At 37.2% G+C, this 21,888-nt stretch overlaps 1 protein-coding gene and 1 pseudogene across 2 annotated transcripts in view; both read right to left on the minus strand.

Moving 5' to 3' along the window:
* The window catches only part of LOC143222362 (protein TANC2-like), an 88,926-nt pseudogene that overhangs the window by 66,537 nt on the left and 501 nt on the right, over positions 1-21,888 (minus strand). Inside the window, exons 2-3 of the transcript XR_013012202.1 lie at positions 3,074-3,250; positions 1,224-1,373 (exon numbers count right to left, since the gene is read on the minus strand). The product of XR_013012202.1 is annotated as a protein TANC2-like (transcript). The remainder of the gene's footprint in view (positions 1-1,223; positions 1,374-3,073; positions 3,251-21,888) is intronic.
* LOC143223904 (signal peptide peptidase-like 2B) overlaps positions 4,343-21,888 on the minus strand; it is a 67,018-nt gene continuing 49,472 nt past the window's right edge. Inside the window, exon 10 of the mRNA XM_076452378.1 lies at positions 4,343-4,702. Within this exon, the coding sequence (XP_076308493.1) occupies positions 4,343-4,702 (360 nt within the window). The remainder of the gene's footprint in view (positions 4,703-21,888) is intronic.

The raw sequence follows: 21,888 nt of genomic DNA on the forward strand, positions 1-21,888 counted from the left end.
ACAAAGTTACACAAAAGGTTACCGCCAATTAGGGGTGTCGAAACCCTGTTTCTAGCAGTATAAGTCCATAGACATACCACTGCGCCACTGGAGGTCTAACAAAATAAGTGAAAATTCTTAAACATTATTATTAAAAGTTTGTGTTTTTTTTTTGTTTTGTTTTTTTAATTACTACACTAATATGGCCTTGCATCGCCTGGTAGTTTGGGCGTTTGACTTGTAATCTTCTATTCGTGGGTTCGAATTCCAGTCATAGAACATGTGCGATCTTCCAGTAGTTTGGATGTCTTATTTGTGAAAACATTTTTCTTCGCTTTACTCATATTAATAAAGGTAAAGGTACCAACTTCAAGTCCAGAATTTAGACAGTTGGCTTGACGGGGCGCCCCCAGCTAGTGTAGCAGTAAGTCTATGGATTTGCAACGCTAAAATCAGGGGTTCGATTCCCCTCGGTGGGCTCAGCAGATAGTCTAATGTGGCTTTGCTATAAGAAAACACACAAACACACACTTGACGGGGAATACGTGCATGGACAATATTTGCCAATTTCAACAAGTAAAATGGGATAAATAAGGATTTTTAAGACTCTCTCTCCGGTACACACCCTAGAATCTCCGAAATTCGTGGAAACTTCTTACAGAGAGACATAAAATAGGAAGTTGGTAACCACGTGGCCATTAAACAGCCCAGACAGGCACAAGACAGGAAGTAGGTAATCAAGGTCAGATGTTCTCTAATTACAACCTTATCAGCCATATTTTACACTCAGATGTTCCCTAATTACAACCTTTCAACCATATTTACACTCAGATGTTCTCTAATTACAACCTTTCAATCATATTTTACACTCAGATGTTCCCTAATTACAACCTTTCAACCATATTTACACTCAAATGTTCCATAATTACAACCTTTCAACCATATTTACACTCAGATGTTCTCTAATTACAACCTTTCAACCATATTTACACTCAAATGTTCCCTAATTACAACCTTTCAACCATATTTACACTCAGATGTTCCCTAATTACAACTTTTCAACCATATTTATACTCAGATGTTCTCTAATTACAACCTTTCAACCATATTTACACTCAGATGTTCTCTAATTACCTTATCAACCATATTTATACTTAGATGTCCCCCAGTTACAATCTTATCAACCACAATTACTTAAGGATTTTAAAAACAACCTCCTCCAGTAAATAAGTAATTCAACTTACTTTCATAGTTATCCATTGACCTCTCTTTTGAACTTTGGAATCCGTCTTTCCTGACTTGCATGTACGTACGGAAATGGCCATTGGTTTTTAATTGAGGTCGACCGGCCAACAGACTGTCCAAACGCTGATTGCAGCCAAGTATCGAGCCTTCTGAGATAATTAATGTTAAAAAAAACTGAATACATTTAACTGTGAGAAAAGTAAGATAGTAAATTTAAAAAAAAACTTAGGGTTAAATATAGAACAGATGACATTACTAACAACAAAGACAAGATGTGGAACAGATGACATTACTAACAACAAAGACAATATGTGGAACAGATGACATTACTAACAACAAAGACAAGATGTGGAACAGATGACATTACTAACAACAAAGACAAGATGTGGAACAGATGACATTACTAACAACAAAGACAAGATGTGGAACAGATGACATTACTAACAACAAAGACAAGATGTGGAACAGATGACATTACTAACAACAAAGACAAGATGTGGAACAGATGACAGAGACATTGAAAAAGACAGGATGCTGAACAGGCAATCCTTATATCTAGGTATGCAAGATATAAAGTAACTGACACTGAAAAATATATGTAGAAACAGCTGTTTTTGGTTCTCTACAAGTGGGTTTTCTCGTCGTCACTAAGTGACATTGACTGACACTAAGGAAGACAAGATGTAGGAAAGGTGACACTGAGAACGACAACACGTAGAACGGAAAACTTAAGCACAATGTGTCTCTTTATCGAGATTTGTGTCAACCAAAGAAGATGTCTCTTCTTGTTTGTTAAAGCATCTTTAGCAGAAATTGTTCAGAAAACAAAGAACATGGAGGTTGGTAAGCCGTTCCATCACGTTGCAACTGTGAGGTAATTTATTTTATTTGGAAAAACTGATTAAATGTTACTTCAAGCAAGAAGTGTGATGTATCAAGTGGATATCTTCCTGACAAATGTCTTTAAGCTAAAAACAAACAAAACTGTCTGAGGTGTCCAAGAACAATGAGATTCCAACGTTTTACATCGTACAAAAGCTATACCACTGCCCATATACTGAGGGGAAATGGCTTCTTTCTCTTCAAAAATTTGTTGATAGCAAATTTAAAAAAATTAAACTTTAGGTATACAACGCTTTTAGGTATAATGATGTTGTTGTCGTCTGCGGGAAGTAAGTGAGTAATGTATAATATTTAATGTTTAATAGTTTTTGTAACTTAAACGTATCTCTCAGACTGAGAATCCAGGTATGTTTTTACGCCAATGCCCGGTACAATAAAACGGTCTCTTCTGGTTGTAGCCTGCCAGCTGAAAGGCCTAGTATGTTTTGATACCAATGTCAAGTAAAATATTTTTACTGGTTAATTATTCAAGAAATGTATACTTAATAAAAATGTTATATATATACAACACAAAATATCAGAATTTCCATTCGTGACTCATACCCTGTGTTCACTCTATTATTCATGGCATTACTAGGCCTAAGTCCTGTAAAACAATTTATGCTAAACCTCATTTTTACGGCAAATAAATGCTGACTATTCCTAACATTAAATACTAATTTATTATGTAATTTACAAACCAAAATAACCTACGTTTTTTTCTTTGTTTGAAATTAAGCACAAGGCGATACAATGGGTTATCTATGCCCTTCTCAACACGGGTAACAAAACCCGGTTTCGAGAGGTGTAAGTCTGCATACAAACTACTCCACCACTAGGTGGCATACTTTAAAAAGTCGAAAACAATTTTTAATTTTACATCAAAATTCGTTTAAGTCTATAATTCCTGTAACTGTTAGGCTCTCGATGTAAACACAAACAAACAATCAAAGAAAGCGTTACTTACCACTACTCACACAAACGTTACATCTCTCAGTGTTGCTGATGCAAGTGAAACAACTCTCGTGACCACATCTGTCAATTAGTGGTCTCCTTTTTCCCTTGTCAAACGGCATATGACACGATGGACAAAATAGGACGTTCGTATCGTAATCTCTCATCATTTTGCGAACAGTTCGTGATTCTGCGTGAAGAAATGACCGACTCAAAAATCATTTCTGTGTTCACCAAAAACGTGCCCGACGTCAATATATCTTTAAAGTTTTCAAAACACCGTTCAGTGTAAATTACAAAAAAACCGAAATGCAGCACTGACAACACTTTTCACAAGTATCAAACATGTTGAAACGTACAGGAAGAAAGATAAAATATCACATAAATGATACTCAGTCATACTTGTCTAAATAAGATTACTTTGACAACGGTTCTGGTTTTGTTTTCTTTTTAACATCTCGCTGCCTTCACTTCTGATAAAGCGCATGCGTCAAAACAAACAAAAAACAATTAGACGGTAATATCACAGTAGAAAAAATATTCTTTAAAAGATTGGTTTGGTTTATTTTGAATTTCGCGCAAAGCTACTCGAGGACTATCTGCGTTAGCCGTCCCTAATTTAGCAGTGTAAGACTAGAGGGAAAGCAGTTAGTCATCACCACCCACCGCTAACTCTTGGGGTACTCTTTTACCAACAAATAGTGGGATTGACCTTTACCTTATAACGCCCTTACGGCTGAAAGGGCGAACATGTTTGGTGTGACGGGGATTTGAACCCGCAACCCTCAGGTTGCGAGTCAAGTGCCTTTAAAAAGAGAACCCATTGTCTCGTGGTTAACTTATAAGAAAGTGGTCATGAAGTTTTACAAATGGGACATTACAGTAACAGTGGTTTTTAGTTTTATATTAAGCACCCTCCATTTTAAACCACCTCATGGACAGTGATCGAAGTTTAGTTTCTAAACTCATTTCTGCTTCTAAAGCTGGGTTTCTTTCTCAGGCTGAAAGGAAATGTTTATTTTTCAGGTATTCACACACAAGACCAACCTGTGATAACAGATATTCACACATAGGACCAATCTGTGATAGCAGATATTCACATATTAGACCAATCTGTGATAACAGATATTTTACATATTAGACCAATCTGTGATAACAGATATTCACATATTAGACCAATCTGTGATAACAGATATTCACACATAGGACCAATCTGTGATAACAGATATTCACACATAGGACCAATCTGTTATAGCAGATATTCACACATAGGACCAATCTGTTATAGCAGATATTCACACATAGGATCAATCTGTGATAACAGATATTCACACATAGGACCAATCTGTGATAACAGATATTCACACATGAGACCAATCTGTGATAACAGATATTCACACATAGGACCAATCTGTGATAACAGATATTCACATATTAGACCAACCTGTGATAACAGATATTCACACATAAGACCAATCTGTGATAGCAGACATTCACACATGGGACCAATCTGTGATAGCAGACATTCACACATGGGACCAATCTGTGATAACAGACATTCACACATGGGACCAATCTGTGATAGCAGATATTCACACATGGGACCAATCTGTGATAGCAGATATTCACACATAGGACCAATCTGTGATAACAGATATTTCACATATTAGACCAATTTGTGATAAGAGATATTCACACATAAGACCAATCTGTGATAGCAGATATTCACACATGGGACCAATCTGTGATAGCAGATATTCACACATAGGACCAATCTGTGATAGCAGATATTCACACATAGGACCAATCTGTGATAGCAGATATTCACACATAGGACCAATCTGTGATAACAGATATTCACACATATTAGACCAATCTGTTATAGCAGATATTCACACATAGGACCAATCTGTGATAACAGATATTCACACATATTAGACCAATCTGTGATAGCAGATATTCACACATAGGACCAATCTGTGATAACAGATATTCACACATAAGACCAATCTGTGATAGCAGATATTCACACATAGGACCAATCTGTTATAGCAGATATTCACACATAAGACCAATATGTGATAGCAGATATTCACAGATAGGACCAATCTGTTATAGCAATCCCAAATTTTGAATGTTATATTAGAGTGGAATCAATAATAAATTGTAACCCCCCCACATACACAGTCAACTTTTCGTCTATTCTCGTCTGGCCGAACAGTGAGGTTTGACTATCACTCTTATAACGCACTCACGCCCCCGTAATCTGACGCCTGTAATATTGTTATCATTAGTTTTATTTTATTTGTGGCAATAGGACGTTAAAATTAGATCGATATAGATCTTAGATCTATAGCTCAACACACTAAAAACTGGGTCACGTTCAGCTCAGTAACCTGATGTTCTTGGGTGCCACGTGTCACTGTACAAAGATTCCTTGTAACAGTTAAGGGACATTTTAAACAAAGTTGGTAAGGGGTCCGTTTGTGTTGGGCTCTGCAATAAAGCAAAATAGTTTAGATGGAGAATCCCCTTCTGTCTTCTTTGGACTGAGTGAAAAGTCCGTTAGTAACTATCGGTGAAGAAATCTGAAACGTTATTAATTCGAGTTGTTTGACCGTCTGTTACCAGAAAGTAAATGCTAACATAAGATAAGCTGGTCCTCTTCACGGAAACAGGAAGTTTGCCAGTTGAAAATAAGAACATTCGTTAAGTGTCCCTCTTTACGATAGCTCGGATATCTCCACGACTGGCTGGTTGATGAATGTCACGAGGCAAAAATAGCACCAGTTTTTCAGCTGTGTGCAAGACGTAGAAATGTAACAGAACTCTTTCACTTTCAGTCCAAAATTTAAACGATTTCAGTTTTATATATATTTTTCTGTTCTTGACGCAAATGATAAATAAATCTAATGTGTTTTTTTTTACGAAATACTGTTTTTGTTTGTTCTGTTTTGTTCATTTCGCGCAAAGCTACTAGAAGGTTATTTGTGCAAGCCGTCCATAATATTGAAATGATATTTAACACCATCCACCACCAGCTGTTGAGCAACTCTCTAACAACGAACAGTGGGATTTACCTTCACGTTATAACGTCCTCTCTCCTAAAAAAGCGAACATATTTGAGGAAGAGATTTGAACTTTGGCCCTTACAACCAGGTTTTGCAAAATGAAATATATAATTTAGTATGTGAAGGTAATTATTATAAAAAAATTAATATTGTCGTGAATTAATCGGTTTTTAATAAAACCACGTGTCTTTCTTACTGTCTTTTCAATTTTTGTAATCACCGATATATCTCAATATATAAACCTAAATTACTCACTTCAAAAGTGAATTTTTTCTTTTGGTTTAAGTTAAAACTGTTTCAAAATCGAAGAATATCTCACAAAATACAATAATTAAAATAATATAACCACTTTCAAAACACTTTAAATTAACGATTTCCACGGTGGACGACGTGTTCACGAAATAACAGTTGTTGTTACAACAAATGGCTTGTATAAACGGTGTTCTGACCACGGTGTGAATAAAACACTATATACGATCCATCACTATACAAAGCCTAGAATTATATATTCGATTTGTCCTCGGTCAAAGTTACTGATGAGGGGTGGAATTCCCCCCTAGTATAACTGAGTGACAATCGATTAACTGAATGATAGATTAGCTTCACATCCATTCTTTACTTCTGTTATAACCCAGAGCGCCTGATGAGCTCTGTTATTGAAAGAAACGCTTCGTCGGCAGTTTATATGACAGAAGTAATGTGGTTGAAATACCATTTTAAACTGTTTTTCTTGGAAAAACCCTAAGGAACTGAACAAAGAATATAATATTTGAAAACACACTAAGCCTAATGTTTGTTTGTTTTGAATTTCGCGCAAAGCTAAACTAGGGCTATCTTCGCTAGCCGTCCCTAATTTAGAAGTGTAAGACTAGAGGGAAGGCAGCTAGTCATCACCACTCACCGCCAACTCTTGGGCTGATCTTTTTAACAACGAATAGTAGAACTATTAGTAACATTATAATGCCCCCATGGCTGAAAGGGCGAGCATGTTTGGTGTCACGGGGAATTCTAACCCGCGGCCCTCATATTACGAGTCGAACGCCTTAACCACTTGGCCATGCTGGGCAGTAAGTCTTTTGTTTTATAAAATCTGGATTCCAACACAGCAAATTTTCTTTTGTGTATTGAGCTTAACAACAAACAAAACAAAATTAATGGCCCGGCATGGCCAGGTGGGTTAAGGCGTGCTACTCGTAATCTGAGGGTCGCGGGTTCGAATCCTCGTCGCACTAAACATGTTCGCTCTTTCAGCCGTGGGGACGTTATAACGTGATGCTCAATCCCACTATTCGTTAGTAAAAGAGTAGCCCAAGAGTTAGCGGTGGGTGGTGATGACTAACTGCCTTTCCTCTATTCTTACACTGCTAAATTAAGGAAGGCTAACGCAGATAGCCCTCGAGTAGCTTTGCGCGGCCCTGGCATGGCCAAGCGCATAAGGCGTGCGATTCGTAATCCGAGGGTCGCGGGTTCTGGCCCGCGTCGCGCCAAACATGCTCGCCCTCCCAGCCGTGGGGGCGTTATAATGTGACGGTCAATCGCACTATTCGTTGGTAAAAGAGTAGCCCAAGAGTTGGCGGTGGGTGGTGATGACTAGCTGCCTTCCCTCTAGTCTTACACTGCTAAATTAGGGACGGCTAGCACAGATAGCCCTCGAGTAGCTTTGTGCGAAATTCCAAAACAAAAGCTTTGCGCGAAATTTGAAAACAAACAAACCATCTGGCCATGCCAGGCCTGCACAGTGACAGAGGAGGGGTTCAAACTCTTATACCTCCAAAACTGCCCTTTTTTTCTCTCTTCATAAAAATTCTCAATGCAACTAATTCCGCATCTGAAACTTAATGAGGATTTCAACTTTAGAACTCAGAGACGTCTGAGTCTTCATATTTAAAAAGGTCATTTTCATACGTTATTAAATACTAAATATGCAATAATTTACTGTTTAACTTTTGATCATAAAATGGTTATAAGGTGAAGTGAATCAAAGATCCCCCGGTTCGAATTTCGCGCAAAGCTACACAAGGGATATTTGCATTAGCCGTCCTTAATTTAACAGTGAAAGGCTAGAGGGAAGACAACTAGTCATCACCACCCACCGCCAACTCTTGGACTACTCTTTTACCAACAAAAAAGTGGGATAAAAGATTCCATTTAACGCCTCAACAACTGAAAGGACGAGCATGTTTAGTAGAATGAAGATTCGAGCCTGCGGCCCTTAGACTGCAAATCAAACGCCCTAATCACCTGACCATGCCTGTGTCTTCAGTTGGAACAGTTGTAAGCTTACGGATTTACAACGCTAAAATCCGGTGTTGGATTCCCCGCGGTGGATACAGTAACTAGATAAAGGTGGCTTTCTTCAAAAACTGTTATCCTATGTGTACTAGAAACAACTCGCAGTTCCTATAGTATCATCTAAACACCCTCACTCCACCCCCACAACAACGCTTGTATTGCTTAAAAAGTAGATTTTTTTGTTTTTTGTCATTCAACCCCTACCCTCTAAATGCCCCCTGCACATTAGTGGACACATATTCATAATGCTCCTGGTCTATGATAATAAAAACTATCGTTTCTTTGGATGTTTTTGTCTGCCATTTTTCCAAGTGTTTTTAATAATTCTACGTTTTTAAAATTTTATTATTAACTGAAATAACTGATAACATAACTTCTTCACGGCTACAGCCTGAGCAGCATATACCGTCTATGGTCTGTAGAACTACAACTTACGTGTAGCTATAGATTCCGTCCCCTGCTGGTACAGCGGTAAGTCTACAGATTTACAACGTTAAAATCAGGAGTTAGAGTCTCCTGGGTGGACACAACAGAGAGCCCGACGTGGCTTTGCTATAAGAAAAAATACAGTCTGGATTTCTTATTTGTTTTAAGGACTCGTAATTATAACTACAATATTTAAAATGTCTACCATTCTTAATTTCCGAGTACATACGTGACATATGTAATTAAAATCTACTTTATTTCATTAATCAGGCTAGGCATGCACTTTTACTCTACTTCGAGAGTAGCTCGTCACGTGAACCAAAGGATGACAGGTATTTTCAAAGAAATACTGCCAAGCTCTGATGTGATGTGATAAGTAATTACTGCGGATGTATTTGTAAATAACTAAGGCACGCTACCCAATAAGGTTTGTTTGTTTGTTTGTTTTTGAATTTTGCACAAAGCTACTCGAGAGCTATCTGTGCTAGCCATCCCTAATTTAGCAGTGTAAGACTAGAGGGAAGGCAGCTAGTCATCACCAACCACCGCCAACTCTTGGGCTACTCTTTTACCAACGAATAGTGGGATTGACCGTCACATTGTAATGCTCCCACGGCTGAAAGGGCGAGCATGTTTGGCGCGAAGGGGATGCGAACCCGCGACCCTCGGATTACGAGTCGCACGCCTTAACATGCTTGGCCACCCAATAAGGATGATTATTGTTAATCCGGGTTAGTTTGCCACGTTCCAGTTGGACTGGACGTCACCAACAAACAGAAATTATGTTCAGAAATCAACTAAAGGTGTCGCTTGTTAATAGTACGTGCACGTCTCATAACTAAGCACAAAGCTACTCATTAAGCTACCTGTGCTCTGCCCATCACGGCTTTAGAAACCCCGGTTTCTAACTGTAAGGATCCGTAGACGTGCCGCTGTGTCACTGAAGGGCGTATGTCTCATAGAATCTTAGACTCAGACAAAGTTTCATTTACGGCCAATTATATCTCGTAAAGACGCACAATTTATTAATCAGCTGACGATTCCGGGCGTGCTTAGTGGTCAGCGAACTCGGACTCTCAATCTTAATTCATTGTCATTCGAGGATACGTTAACATATCTGAACTTGTTTTCTTTTGAGAAAAACCAACCTTAGAGGGAATCTGTTTGAGATGTTTAGAATTGATGGCGTTGATGTATCATCTTTGTTCATGTTTAGTAGTGAGATGTTTAGAATTGATAGCGTTGATGTACTATCTTTGTTCATGTTTAGTAGTGAGATGTTTAGAATTGATAGCGTTGATGTATCATTTCTGTTAATATTTAGTAGTGAGATGTTGAGGATTGATAGCGTTGATGTATCATCTCTGTTAATATTTAGTAGTGAGATGTTTAGAATTGATAGCGTTGATGTATCATCTTTATTCATATTTAGTAGTGAGATGTTTAGAATTGATAGCGTTGATGTACTATCTTTATTCATATTTAGTAGTGAGATGTTTAGAATTGATAGCGTTGATGTACTATCTTTATTCATATTTAGTAGTGAGATGTTTAGAATTGATAGCGTTGATGTACTATCTTTATTCATATTTAGTAGTGAGATGTTTAGAATTGATAGCGTTGATGTATCATCTTTATTCATATTTAGTAGTGAGATGTTTAGAATTGATAGCGTTGATGTATCATCTTTATTCATATTTAGTAGTGAGATGTTTAGAATTGATAGCGTTGATGTACTATCTTTATTCATGTTTAGTAGTGAGATGTTTAGAATTGATGGCGTTGATGTATCATCTTTATTCATGTTTAGTAGTGAGATGTTTAGAATTGATAGCGTTGATGTATCATCTTTATTCATATTTAGTAGTGAGATGTTTAGAATTGATAGCGTTGATGTACTATCTTTATTCATATTTAGTAGTGAGATGTTTAGAATTGATAGCGTTGATGTACTATCTTTATTCATATTTAGTAGTGAGATGTTTAGAATTGATAGCGTTGATGTATCATCTTTATTCATATTTAGTAGTGAGATGTTTAGAATTGATAGCGTTGATGTATCATCTTTATTCATATTTAGTAGTGAGATGTTTAGAATTGATAGCGTTGATGTACTATCTTTATTCATGTTTAGTAGTGAGATGTTTAGAATTGATAGCGTTGATGTATCATCTTTATTCATATTTAGTAGTGAGATGTTTAGAATTGATAGCGTTGATGTATCATCTTTATTCATATTTAGTAGTGAGATGTTTAGAATTGATAGCGTTGATGTACTATCTTTATTCATGTTTAGTAGTGAGATGTTTAGAATTGATAGCGTTGATGTATCATCTTTATTCATATTTAGTAGTGAGATGTTTAGAATTGATAGCGTTGATGTACTATCTTTGTTCATATTTAGTAGTGAGATGTTTAGAATTGATAGCGTTGATGTATCATTTCTGTTAATATTTAGTAGTGAGATGTTTAGAATTGATAGCGTTGATGTATCATTTCTGTTAATATTTAGTAGTGAGATGTTGAGGATTGATAGCGTTGATGTATCATCTCTGTTAATATTTAGTAGTGAGATGTTGAGGATTGATAGCGTTGATGTATCATCTCTGTTAATATTTAGTAGTGAGATGTTTAGAATTGATAGCGTTGATGTATCATCTCTGTTAATATTTAGTAGTGAGATGTTTAGAATTGATAGCGTTGATGTATCATCTCTGTTAATATTTAGTAGTGAGATGTTTAGAATTGATAGCGTTGATGTATCATCTTTGTTCATATTTAGTAGTGAGATGTTTAGAATTGATAGCGTTGATGTATCATCTCTGTTAATATTTAGTAGTGAGATGTTTAGAATTGATAGCGTTGATGTATCATCTCTGTTAATATTTAGTAGTGAGATGTTTAGAATTTATAGCGTTGATGTATCATTTCTGTTAATATTTAGTAGTGAGATGTTGAGGATTGATAGCGTTGATGTATCATCTTTGTTCATGTTTAGTAGTGAGATGTTTAGAATTGATAGCGTTGATGTATCATCTTTGTTCATATTTAGTAGTGAGATGTTTAGAATTGATAGCGTTGATGTATCATCTTTGTTCATGTTTAGTAGTGAGATGTTTAGAATTGATAGCGTTGATGTATCATCTTTGTTCATGTTTAGTAGTGAGATGTTTAGAATTGATAGCGTTGATGTATCATCTTTGTTCATGTTTAGTAGTGAGATGTTTAGAATTGATAGCGTTGATGTATCATCTTTGTTCATGTTTAGTAGTGAGATGTTTAGAATTGATAGCGTTGATGTATAATCTCTGTTCATGTTTAGTAGTGAGATGTTTAGGATTGATAGCGTTGATGTATCATCTTTGTTCATGTTTAGTAGTGAGATGTTTAGGATTGATAGCGTTGATGTATCATCTTTGTTCATGTTTAGTAGTGAGATGTTTAGGACTGATAGCGTTGATGTATCATCTTTGTTCATGTTTAGTAGTGAGATGTTTAGAATTGATAGCGTTGATGTATCATCTTTGTTCATGTTTAGTAGTGAGATGTTTAGGATTGATAGCGTTGATGTATCATCTTTGTTCATGTTTAGTAGTGAGATGTTTAGGATTGATAGCGTTGATGTATCATCTTTGTTCATGTTTAGTAGTGAGATGTTTAGGATTGATAGCGTTGATGTATCATCTTTGTTCATATTTACTCGTGACAGTGGTAAGACTGGAGTCACACAAAAGGTTTGGTACAGTAGGAGTCATTTCAACTAAGATAGCTTTATTTGTTTATCAGGATGGTTTGCTTTTGGAATGTTGTAAATACAATTAATTTAAGGAGTTTTAAGGTAGAACTTGATAAATATTTGAATGATAGAAGCTGGATTTGTGTTTTCTTATTGTTTAATTTAGTGGATAGAATGGCTTAGATGGACCAAAAGATCCTTTGTTGTCCTTTAAAGTCATGTTATATTTAAATGCGCTCCACACTTTGGGGTTGTGGATATGCTATAAAAGCGAAGGTCAAATCTTACCACTGTTTGATCAGAAAAGTGTAGTCAAAGACTTGGCAGAGAGTGCTGTTGACTAGTTATCCCTTCCTTGTGACTAGTCCATCACCATAAAATTAAGGACAGCTATGCACGGACAGCCCTTTGTGTTAAACACATTGAATAAAACACACGGTGTATTAATATGATCATTAGTAGTTATTACATATGAACGATATTAATTATTTAATATTTATATTTTCGTATCACAGAAACGTATTTTTATTTGGAATTGATGAAAGTTACGGGGGTTATTTCTTTGATTTACCTCTATGCGTCCCAGTTAGGGTATCTTAAGATTAGATGGATGGATTTGGACCAAGCTTATGTAAGTAGTCCTACGTATAAAGTACTATAACTGATTAACTTTCAAGGTCATGGGTTAAAGAGTCAAAAGGTCACTGATATATATGAAATCTTCTCTAACTTTGTGAGCACGATATTTTATTACAGAATGAATTGATAGTGACCAGGTGCTACACTGAAAAATCGCCTACCTGATAAACGTTTGAAGGTCATTAATCATAGGTCAAGGTCAAATGATTACTAATACATAGAAAATCTGCCCCAATATGGCGGACGACTGCTACATCATAATCTCTGTAAGTGTAAGATTAGTCGTGTACACGTGCTTCATAAGCACAATTTGTACTTTTTATTACAACTATAATTTCATGCAGTTCATTCGATCTGTGCAAAGAACATTCTTGACCTGGGACGACTTTGATGACCTCTTGCGTAGTAGAATATTCGAGCGAGACTGCTGAAAAAAACACACAGGGACAAATTCTGTATGAGGTAACTGAAAGTAGGCTTGAAGTGAAAAAAAAAACCAAAACCCATTTAAACAGCATAATATTGTGTTAAGATGGCGTGCTGGCAGTCAGTCTCAAACGAATGTTTTTCTAGGCTTCTTTGACTCTCTAGCTTCCTCACAACGTCTTTCGTCGGATAATTAGGCTAAAACAAATTCCAGTAGGACATAAATAGGATTCCCCTTCACTTGGAGTTTTCACATGTTTCATGTCGGTGTGGAGAGTTAAAAGCAGTGATTCGCGATGTGTGGATAATATCTTTATCAATGAAAAGGTACTCGACTTGTAACTCGAGGGTCGGGGGTTCGAATCCCCGGCACACCAAACATGCTCTCCCTTTCAGCCGTGGGGGCGTTATAATGTTACAGTTAATCTCACTATTCGTTGGTAAAAGAGTACCCCAAGAGATGACGATGGGTGGTGATGACTAGCTGCCTTTCCTCTAGTCTTACACTGCTAAATTAGGGACGGCTAGCGCAGATAACCCTCGTATAGCTTTGTGCGAAATTCAAAACAAACCAAACCAATGAACGAAAAGTTAAGCGCGACGCTTGAGTGAATATTATGATTTGCTAACGACACGAACAAATTACAACTAGTAATCTATAACGCTGACTTAAAATTAAGACTGCTTTGTGTCTATATATAGAATAATAAAAACTCTTAGTAAGATAAGATATCTGATGGATTTGTTCGCTTACTTTCTGAATTTCGTACAAAGCTACACGAAGGCCATCTTTGCTAGCCGTCCGTAATTTAGCGGTGTGAGACTAGAGGGAAGGCAGCTAGTCATCAACATCCACCACCAATTTAGGGTTACTCTTTCATCAACGAATGGTGGGATTGACTGTCACATTATAACGCCCCCACGGCTGAAAGAGCGAGCATGTTTGGTGTGATGGAGATTCGAACCCTTGACCCTCAAATTACGAGTCGAGTGTTCTAACCACTCGGCCATTCTGGGCCTGTCTAATGGAATACGATTTATGTCTATCGAACATGTTATAACTAAGTGTCTAGTTTGAAATCTAGTAAACAGTAAATTGAGTGAAAACTGGGCCGGAAAAGAACTCGGTGAGTCTGATTAATATCTAGAATCGGTTCTGACAGCGAAGTGACGGCTTAAATTGGCTAAATCTGTTAAAATTTTCACTGAAAGTTCAACTTTGTGTGGTGAAGTGGTATCTACTCTTAATGAGTTCAAATAACAATAATAACGCTCGCACTGTCCGAAGAATTTGGAAACATGTTGAGCTGAACATAAGGAGTTGGATAGATACGTACTCATGCATACATAAAATCAATGAAGAAAAACTGCTGTCAGTTTTACTCGTTTGGAGAACCTCAGTTTTAAAACCGTTTGCCCGAATATTTACTTTGGTATTCAGAGTAAAAAATCACAAGTGAATTCATGAGATACAATGAGGTGAAACTTGCTCAGAGTAGTAGCACAGCCTTCTTAGACAGCTCTGAGAAGTAATACAGCCTTCTTAGACAGCTCAGAGAAGTAATACAACCTTCTTATACTAAGTAACAAATAGCAGTAATCTATAGACAGTCAGACAAGTAGCACAGCCTTCTTAGACAGTCAGAAAGGTAATACAGCCTTCTTATACTAAGTAACTAATAGCAGTAATCTATAGACAGTCAGACAAGTAGCACAGCCTTCTTAGACAGTCAGAAAAGTAATACAGCCTTCTTATACTATGTAACAAATAGCAGTAACCCATAGGCAGTCAGAGAAGTAACACAGCCTTCTTAGACAGTCAGAGAAGTAATACAGCTTTCTTATACTAAGTAACAAATAGCAGTAACCCATAGGCAGTCAGAGAAGTAATACAGCTTTCTTATAGTAAGTAACAAATAGCAGTAACCCATAGGCAGTCAGAGAAGTAATACAGCCTGTAATAAAGGCCAACTTGTAAACGAATTGCCTGTATGTATATATTAATAATTCCCTTATAAAAAGACAATCAAAATGTTTGCTCTTTGACTCAGTTACTGAACCTTATGATTAAAGAAGGCAAACAAAAAATATTTAGCCCTCAAACTTGATTATGGAAAATAGTCGAAAAATCTTTATCGCTTTAATCTACCTGAGAAATTGATCGAAACGTGTACAGTTGATTTTGTTTGTTTGTTTTGAATTTCGCACAAAGCTACACGAGGGCTATCTGCACTAGCCGTCCTTAATTTAGCAGTGTAAGACTAAAGGGAAGGCAGCTAGTCATCATCCCCCACCGCGAACTCTTGGGCTACTCTTTTACCAACGAATAATGGGATTGACCGTTACTTTATAACGCCCCCACGGCTGAAATGGCGAAGATGTTTGGTGCGATCGGGATTCGAACCCGCGACCCTCAGATAACGAGTCGAACGCCTTAACCCACGTGGCCATGCCGGGCATTACAGTTGATAAAACTGAAATAATTCTCCAATCCAAGTAAACAAAGACACTAAAGTCGATTAGACAACTTTATTCGCTGAAGAAAACCTATAGCCAAATTTGGCTTCTAGTAAGTAGCCATGTCTTTAGCTTACCATTCAGCAGAAGATTTCACAGTTAAAATCACAATTCTTATTACCAGTTAAACCTGCACTACTGAAGGTTAAAAGACCAGATATGTCTTTAAAATATAACATTGGACACAAATGTATTGTAATTAATTCACTAAGTCAGTTTTTAGTTGGTAAATACGCGACATCTCATCAGCAAAGCGAGCTAGGCCTATTACATGTTTTTAGTATTATTGTGAATATGAATCCTTATCGTGTACTACAACAACTTCGTTAAAGTATTAATGTTACAAACCCAATTGGTTAAGATGTAGGTCAACGTATACCGAAACCCGGAGAAGAACCGACGAAAACAGCATATTTCTTCACCACCAACAGAGGGTCTGTTTTAAATTCGTAAGCCATTACGAAGCAACTTCAAGTGTTAAATGTTTTCAAAGACCGTGACCTCAATGCTAATGAGTCTCTGCGAGCCCCAGAAAGACGCAACAAAACTTCTAGCATGTGAAAAGAGATAAAAGTTATCGCTATTGATTTCTCGTGTTCACCAAGGTCTACAGAATCGGATGGTCATTAGTAAATGCCAGTGATAAGGTAAACTGCTGACGACGAGGGTTACAGTAGATGACAGATGATTTGTGATGTAGGTCTCGTGTTATCTCGAACTGCTTTAAGCTACTGTTTACAAACACGGTGACCATGACGGGAGACCTCTGTTTATAAATGAGAATTTTATAATGAAGTGACGCACTGGTATTGGTAGTTTATCTGGTAAAGCGACATCTGGACAGGGGGAGAAAGGTTACGTTCAATATTATTGAGGTTTTTCATATTTCAGGAAGAAGGAACATAGCAATAGAATTACGCGAAATATCAGTTATTATTATTCCACATAAAATTATCTCTTTGGGTGTTCGAAGTAACTTGTAGCATGGCCATCTGAAGGTCGCGGGAGTCGAATCCCAGTCGTACCAAACACGCTCGCTCTTTCAGCCGTGGGGGCATTATAATGTTTCGGTCAATCCTACTACGTATTCGTTAGTAAAAGAGTAGTCCAAGAGTTGGCTGTGGGTGGTGTTGACTAGCTGTTTTCCCTCTAGTCGTACACTGCTAAATTAGGGACGGTTAGCGCAGATAGCCCTCGTGTAACTTTGCGCGAAATTCCAAACAAAACCAAAAACAAAATCGTACACAACGCCCTCTGTGTCCTTAACATCTAAAAATATATTTTGGTAATTTTTAAGGATATTATTTTCATTTAAATAAATATTTATACGAACAGTAAATTTAAACAAATCTCTTTCCAGATTTAGGAAAATTATTTTGACTAGATGAAAGTATTCGGGAGTAAGATTTAACTACGTCACTGGTGTCCGGAAAAGATAAAAGAGCTGATCCAGAATTATATATATGTAAAAACGGCTCGTTTGGGTTGAGAAAAATTTTTATGTAGAGGAGCGAACAGCGTTTCGACCTTCTTCGGCTATCGTCAGCTATTGAAGAGAGCTTTTGGTCTGAAATAACGAACCACTGGAAGCATATAATGATCCTAAAATTAACTATTAGCGAGATATAAAGGATAATATAAGATAAGAAACAGCAATGGATAGAAGGTTATTTAACCTTATCTACGTATTTTTATTTTCACTTGACTGTTTTCCGTGATTTCTAATATTTCTTGATCTAACGTGCATCAAAATACGTAAAATTTACTACTTTAATTACAAAACTTTTCGAAGGGGGGGGGGGTGTACCCTGATCTTTTCTAGTTTCTTCTTGCTTTCGGCAGACACACTTGTAATAAGTTTAACAGTTTGTTTGTTTCTGAATTTTGCGCACAGCTACAGGAGAGCTGTCTGCGCTAGCCGTCCCTAATTTAGCAGTGTAAGAATGGAACTCTTCGGCTATTCTTTTACCAACGAATAGTGGTATTTACAGTCAAATTATAACGCCTCATGGCGGAAAGGACGAGCATGTTTGGTGTGACTGGAATTTGAACCCGCGACCTTCAGATTACCAGTCGAGCGCCTTAACTACCTGGCCATGCTGGGTCAAGTTTAACGAGTCTCATCTTTGAACCTTCTCTCAAGCTATGAGTTAATGCAATTTATGATTGAACATTAATTAAACGAATTTATTAATGTACCTAAGCCTACTTTCTTCACACAAAAGACTGTAATTTATGAATGTATCTAAGCCTACTTTGCTTCACACAAAAGACTGTAATTTATTAATGTATCTAAGCCTACTTTGCTTCACACAAAAGACTGTAATTTATTAATGTACCTAAGCCTACTTTGCTTCACACAAAAGACTGTAATTTATGAATGTATCTAAGCCTACTTTGCTTCACACAAAAGACTGTAATTTTGTATCAAAACCTTTCTGCTTTTCTATACATTCAAATAAATGTGTAAATTGGTATCAAATTATGTTATTTTCCCAACATGTATCTAACCTTTTAGCTAACTCTACTGTCAGAGAGAGTAGAAAGCTAGTTTTTAAGGTTCCTGCCGATAAGGAAATAGTTGTTGAAACTTCGAGGTGTTTCCAGACAAAGAGGAATAGTCATTGGGATAAGTAAGTAGCTTGGAATATAACCGATAGGAACGTGATTTATCACCTTTGATCAGGTTTTTAAAGGCTAATAACTTCCACCCTCATAATAATAACTAACGGGTGTAGTTCTGACGACAGAAACATATTTACTGTTTAGTTGTTTTTATCCATTTCATGCAACACTGCCAACAGTGTCGAACCAACGTAATGTGTTCGTACCATTACCAACAGCATAAGGCCCGGCATAGCCAGGTGGGTTAAGGCGTTCGACTCGTAATCTGAGGATCGTGGGTTCGAATCCCCGTCGCACCAAACATGTTTGCCCTTTCCGTCATTACGGCGTTATAATGTGACGGTCAATCCCACTATTCGTTGGTAAAAGAGTAGCCCAATAGTTGGCGGTGGGTGGTGATGACTAGTTGTCTTTCCTCTTGTCTTACACTGATAAATCAACAAAGTATATTAGATGTCTTTATAACAATGACGAGATTATGAAAGATTGATGGTTTTAATAATGGCGTCAAACAAATTCTTTCATCTAGTCGCAACAATACACTTAGGACTTTCCTAAATGTGGAAAGTGATTTATTTACATTTAATGTTCGTATAAATATTTATATAAATAAAAGTCATCATCATCATGTACCACTCAATTCCGTCAAGGAACAAAGGGCCGCAATCACTTCCGGTTTCATGAACAGGTATGTAAGTGAGTAGGATGTTAGCCCACTGCACCGAGCCGTCCCTAATTTAGTAGTGTAAGACTAGAGGGAAGGCAGCTAGTCATCACCACCCACCGCCAACTCTTGGGCTACTCTTGTACCAACGAAAAGTGGGATTGACCGTCACATTATAACGCCCCCACGGCTGGGAGGGCGAGCATGTTTGGCGCGACTCGGGCGCGAATCCGCGACCCTCAGATTACGAAGCGCACGCCTTAACGTGCTAGGCCATGCCAGGCCCATAAATAAAAGTAATATTTTCAAAATTTTCTTTTCGTATTCCAGAATATTTGGTTTCGTAATGTCGTTAGTGTTATAAATCCACGAAGTTAATTTTGTTGGTGTGATACTAATAGTAAAGTTATAAAAACACTATGTTGGTTTGACACTGTCATCAGATTTACAAAGTCGCGTAAGATAAATTAAGTTGATTAGACACCTAAATGAGACTATGTTTTTGGTTCAACTGTGGTGGAAGTGAATGTTATAAAGTTCCCTAAATAAGACTATGTTTTTGGTTCAACTCTGGTGGAAGTGAATGTTATGAAGTCCTCTAAATGAGACTATGTTTTTGGTTCAACTGTGGCGGAAGTGAATGTTATAAAGTCCCCTAAATGAGACTACGTTTTTGGTTCAACTATGGTGGCAGTGAATGTTATAAAGTTATCTAAATCAGACTATGTTTATGGTTCAGCTCTGGTGGAAGTGAATATTATAAAGTTCCATAAATAAGACTATGTTTTTGGTTCAACTGTGATGGCAGTGAATGTTAGGGAGACTATGTTGTTGGTTCAAATCTGTTGGCAGTGAATGTTAGGGAGACTATGTTGTTGGTTCAAATCTGTTGGCAGTGAATGTTAGGGAGACTATGTTGTTGGTTCAAATCTGTTGGCAGTGTACAAAACGACAAACAAAAATAAAAGCGGAGAAAAATTTGCTTAATGTCTTGAAAATATGAAATGTCGAAGATGCTTAAAACGTAACAAACATGAAAAAATAATAATTATAAATAAATCACTATTGATGTTCTACAAATACTCACCAGATTTCGAGATTATCTTAATCCAACTTATCAAGAAAACAAATTAACAACGCACTCAGCAGTTTGTTTGTTCTTTCAAACCGACAGCGATTAAAAATGGCGGCATTGGTTATCGTTCAGTTAAATTACATGATCTCTTAAATACCATTCAGCCTAATCTTAGTGGATTAGTAAGAATGAACGACAGTCTGATCGGCTTCAAGATAGAGAAGATATTCGTGTTCTGGTTTTCTTAACGTAATTCATTCTGCTTTCCTAAAAACCTGGTGTGTTTGACTTGTCTAATTCTTCTGGACGTAGTCCTGTAGTTTGGACATGTAATTTTGGTCTGAACTCACAAATACTGTAACTTTCAGTACCTGGTATAGGCTTAAAACATAATTGTCTGTGGTACGTCTATGGAGTTGCAACGTTAAAATCAGGGGTTCGATTCCCTTCGGTGGACTCAACAGATAGCCCAGTGTGGCTTTGCTACATGACAACACACACACACTCTTCCTACTCTTGAGAAAATGTCTAAAACGTTCGTGGTAACTTTAAAACTGTTACGTCAGTTGTTCCTCCTGATGACCGGACTAAACTACCGCATAACCCAGTGGTTACCGGGAGGGATTAGTTTCTCTATCTACCAAAAGAGGGCACTACCTATGTTCCTGCTCACTGATAAAACCCATGAATCAGAAAAGAAGGCCGGAAAGTGTTAAATATTAAGGTTTAGTTGGAGTTTCCTGCATTTTCAAAATACTTTAAATTAACGATTTCCACGGTGGACGACGTGTTCACGAAATAACAGTTGTTGTTACGACAAATGGCTTATATAAACGGTGTTCTGACCACGGTGTGAATAAAACACTATATACGATCCATCACTATACAAAGCCCAGAATTATATATTCGACTTGTCCTCGGTCAAAGTTACTGATGAGGGGTGGAATCCCCCCTAGTATAACCGAGAGACAATCAATTAACTGAATGATAGATTAGCTTCACATCCATTCTTTACTTCTGTTATAACCCAGAGCGCCTGATGAGCTCTGTTATTGAAAGAAACGCTTCATCGGCAGTTTATACCATTTTAAATTGTTCTTCTTGCAAAAACCCTAAGGAACTGAACAAAGAATATAATATTTGAAAACACACTAAGTCTAATGTTTGTTTGTTTGTTTTGAATTTCACGCAGAGCTACACGAGGGCTATCTGTGCTAGCCGTCCCTAATTTAGCAGTGTAAGACCAGAGGGAAGGCAGCTAGTCATCACCACCCACCGCCAACTCTTGGACTACTCTCTTACCAACAAATAGTGGGATTGACCGTCACTTTATAGCGCCCCCACTGCTGAAAGGACG

The sequence above is a fragment of the Tachypleus tridentatus genome, chromosome 8 (assembly GCF_004210375.1).
Source record: "Tachypleus tridentatus isolate NWPU-2018 chromosome 8, ASM421037v1, whole genome shotgun sequence".
In the NCBI taxonomy this organism is placed as follows: Eukaryota; Metazoa; Arthropoda; class Merostomata; order Xiphosura; family Limulidae; genus Tachypleus; species Tachypleus tridentatus.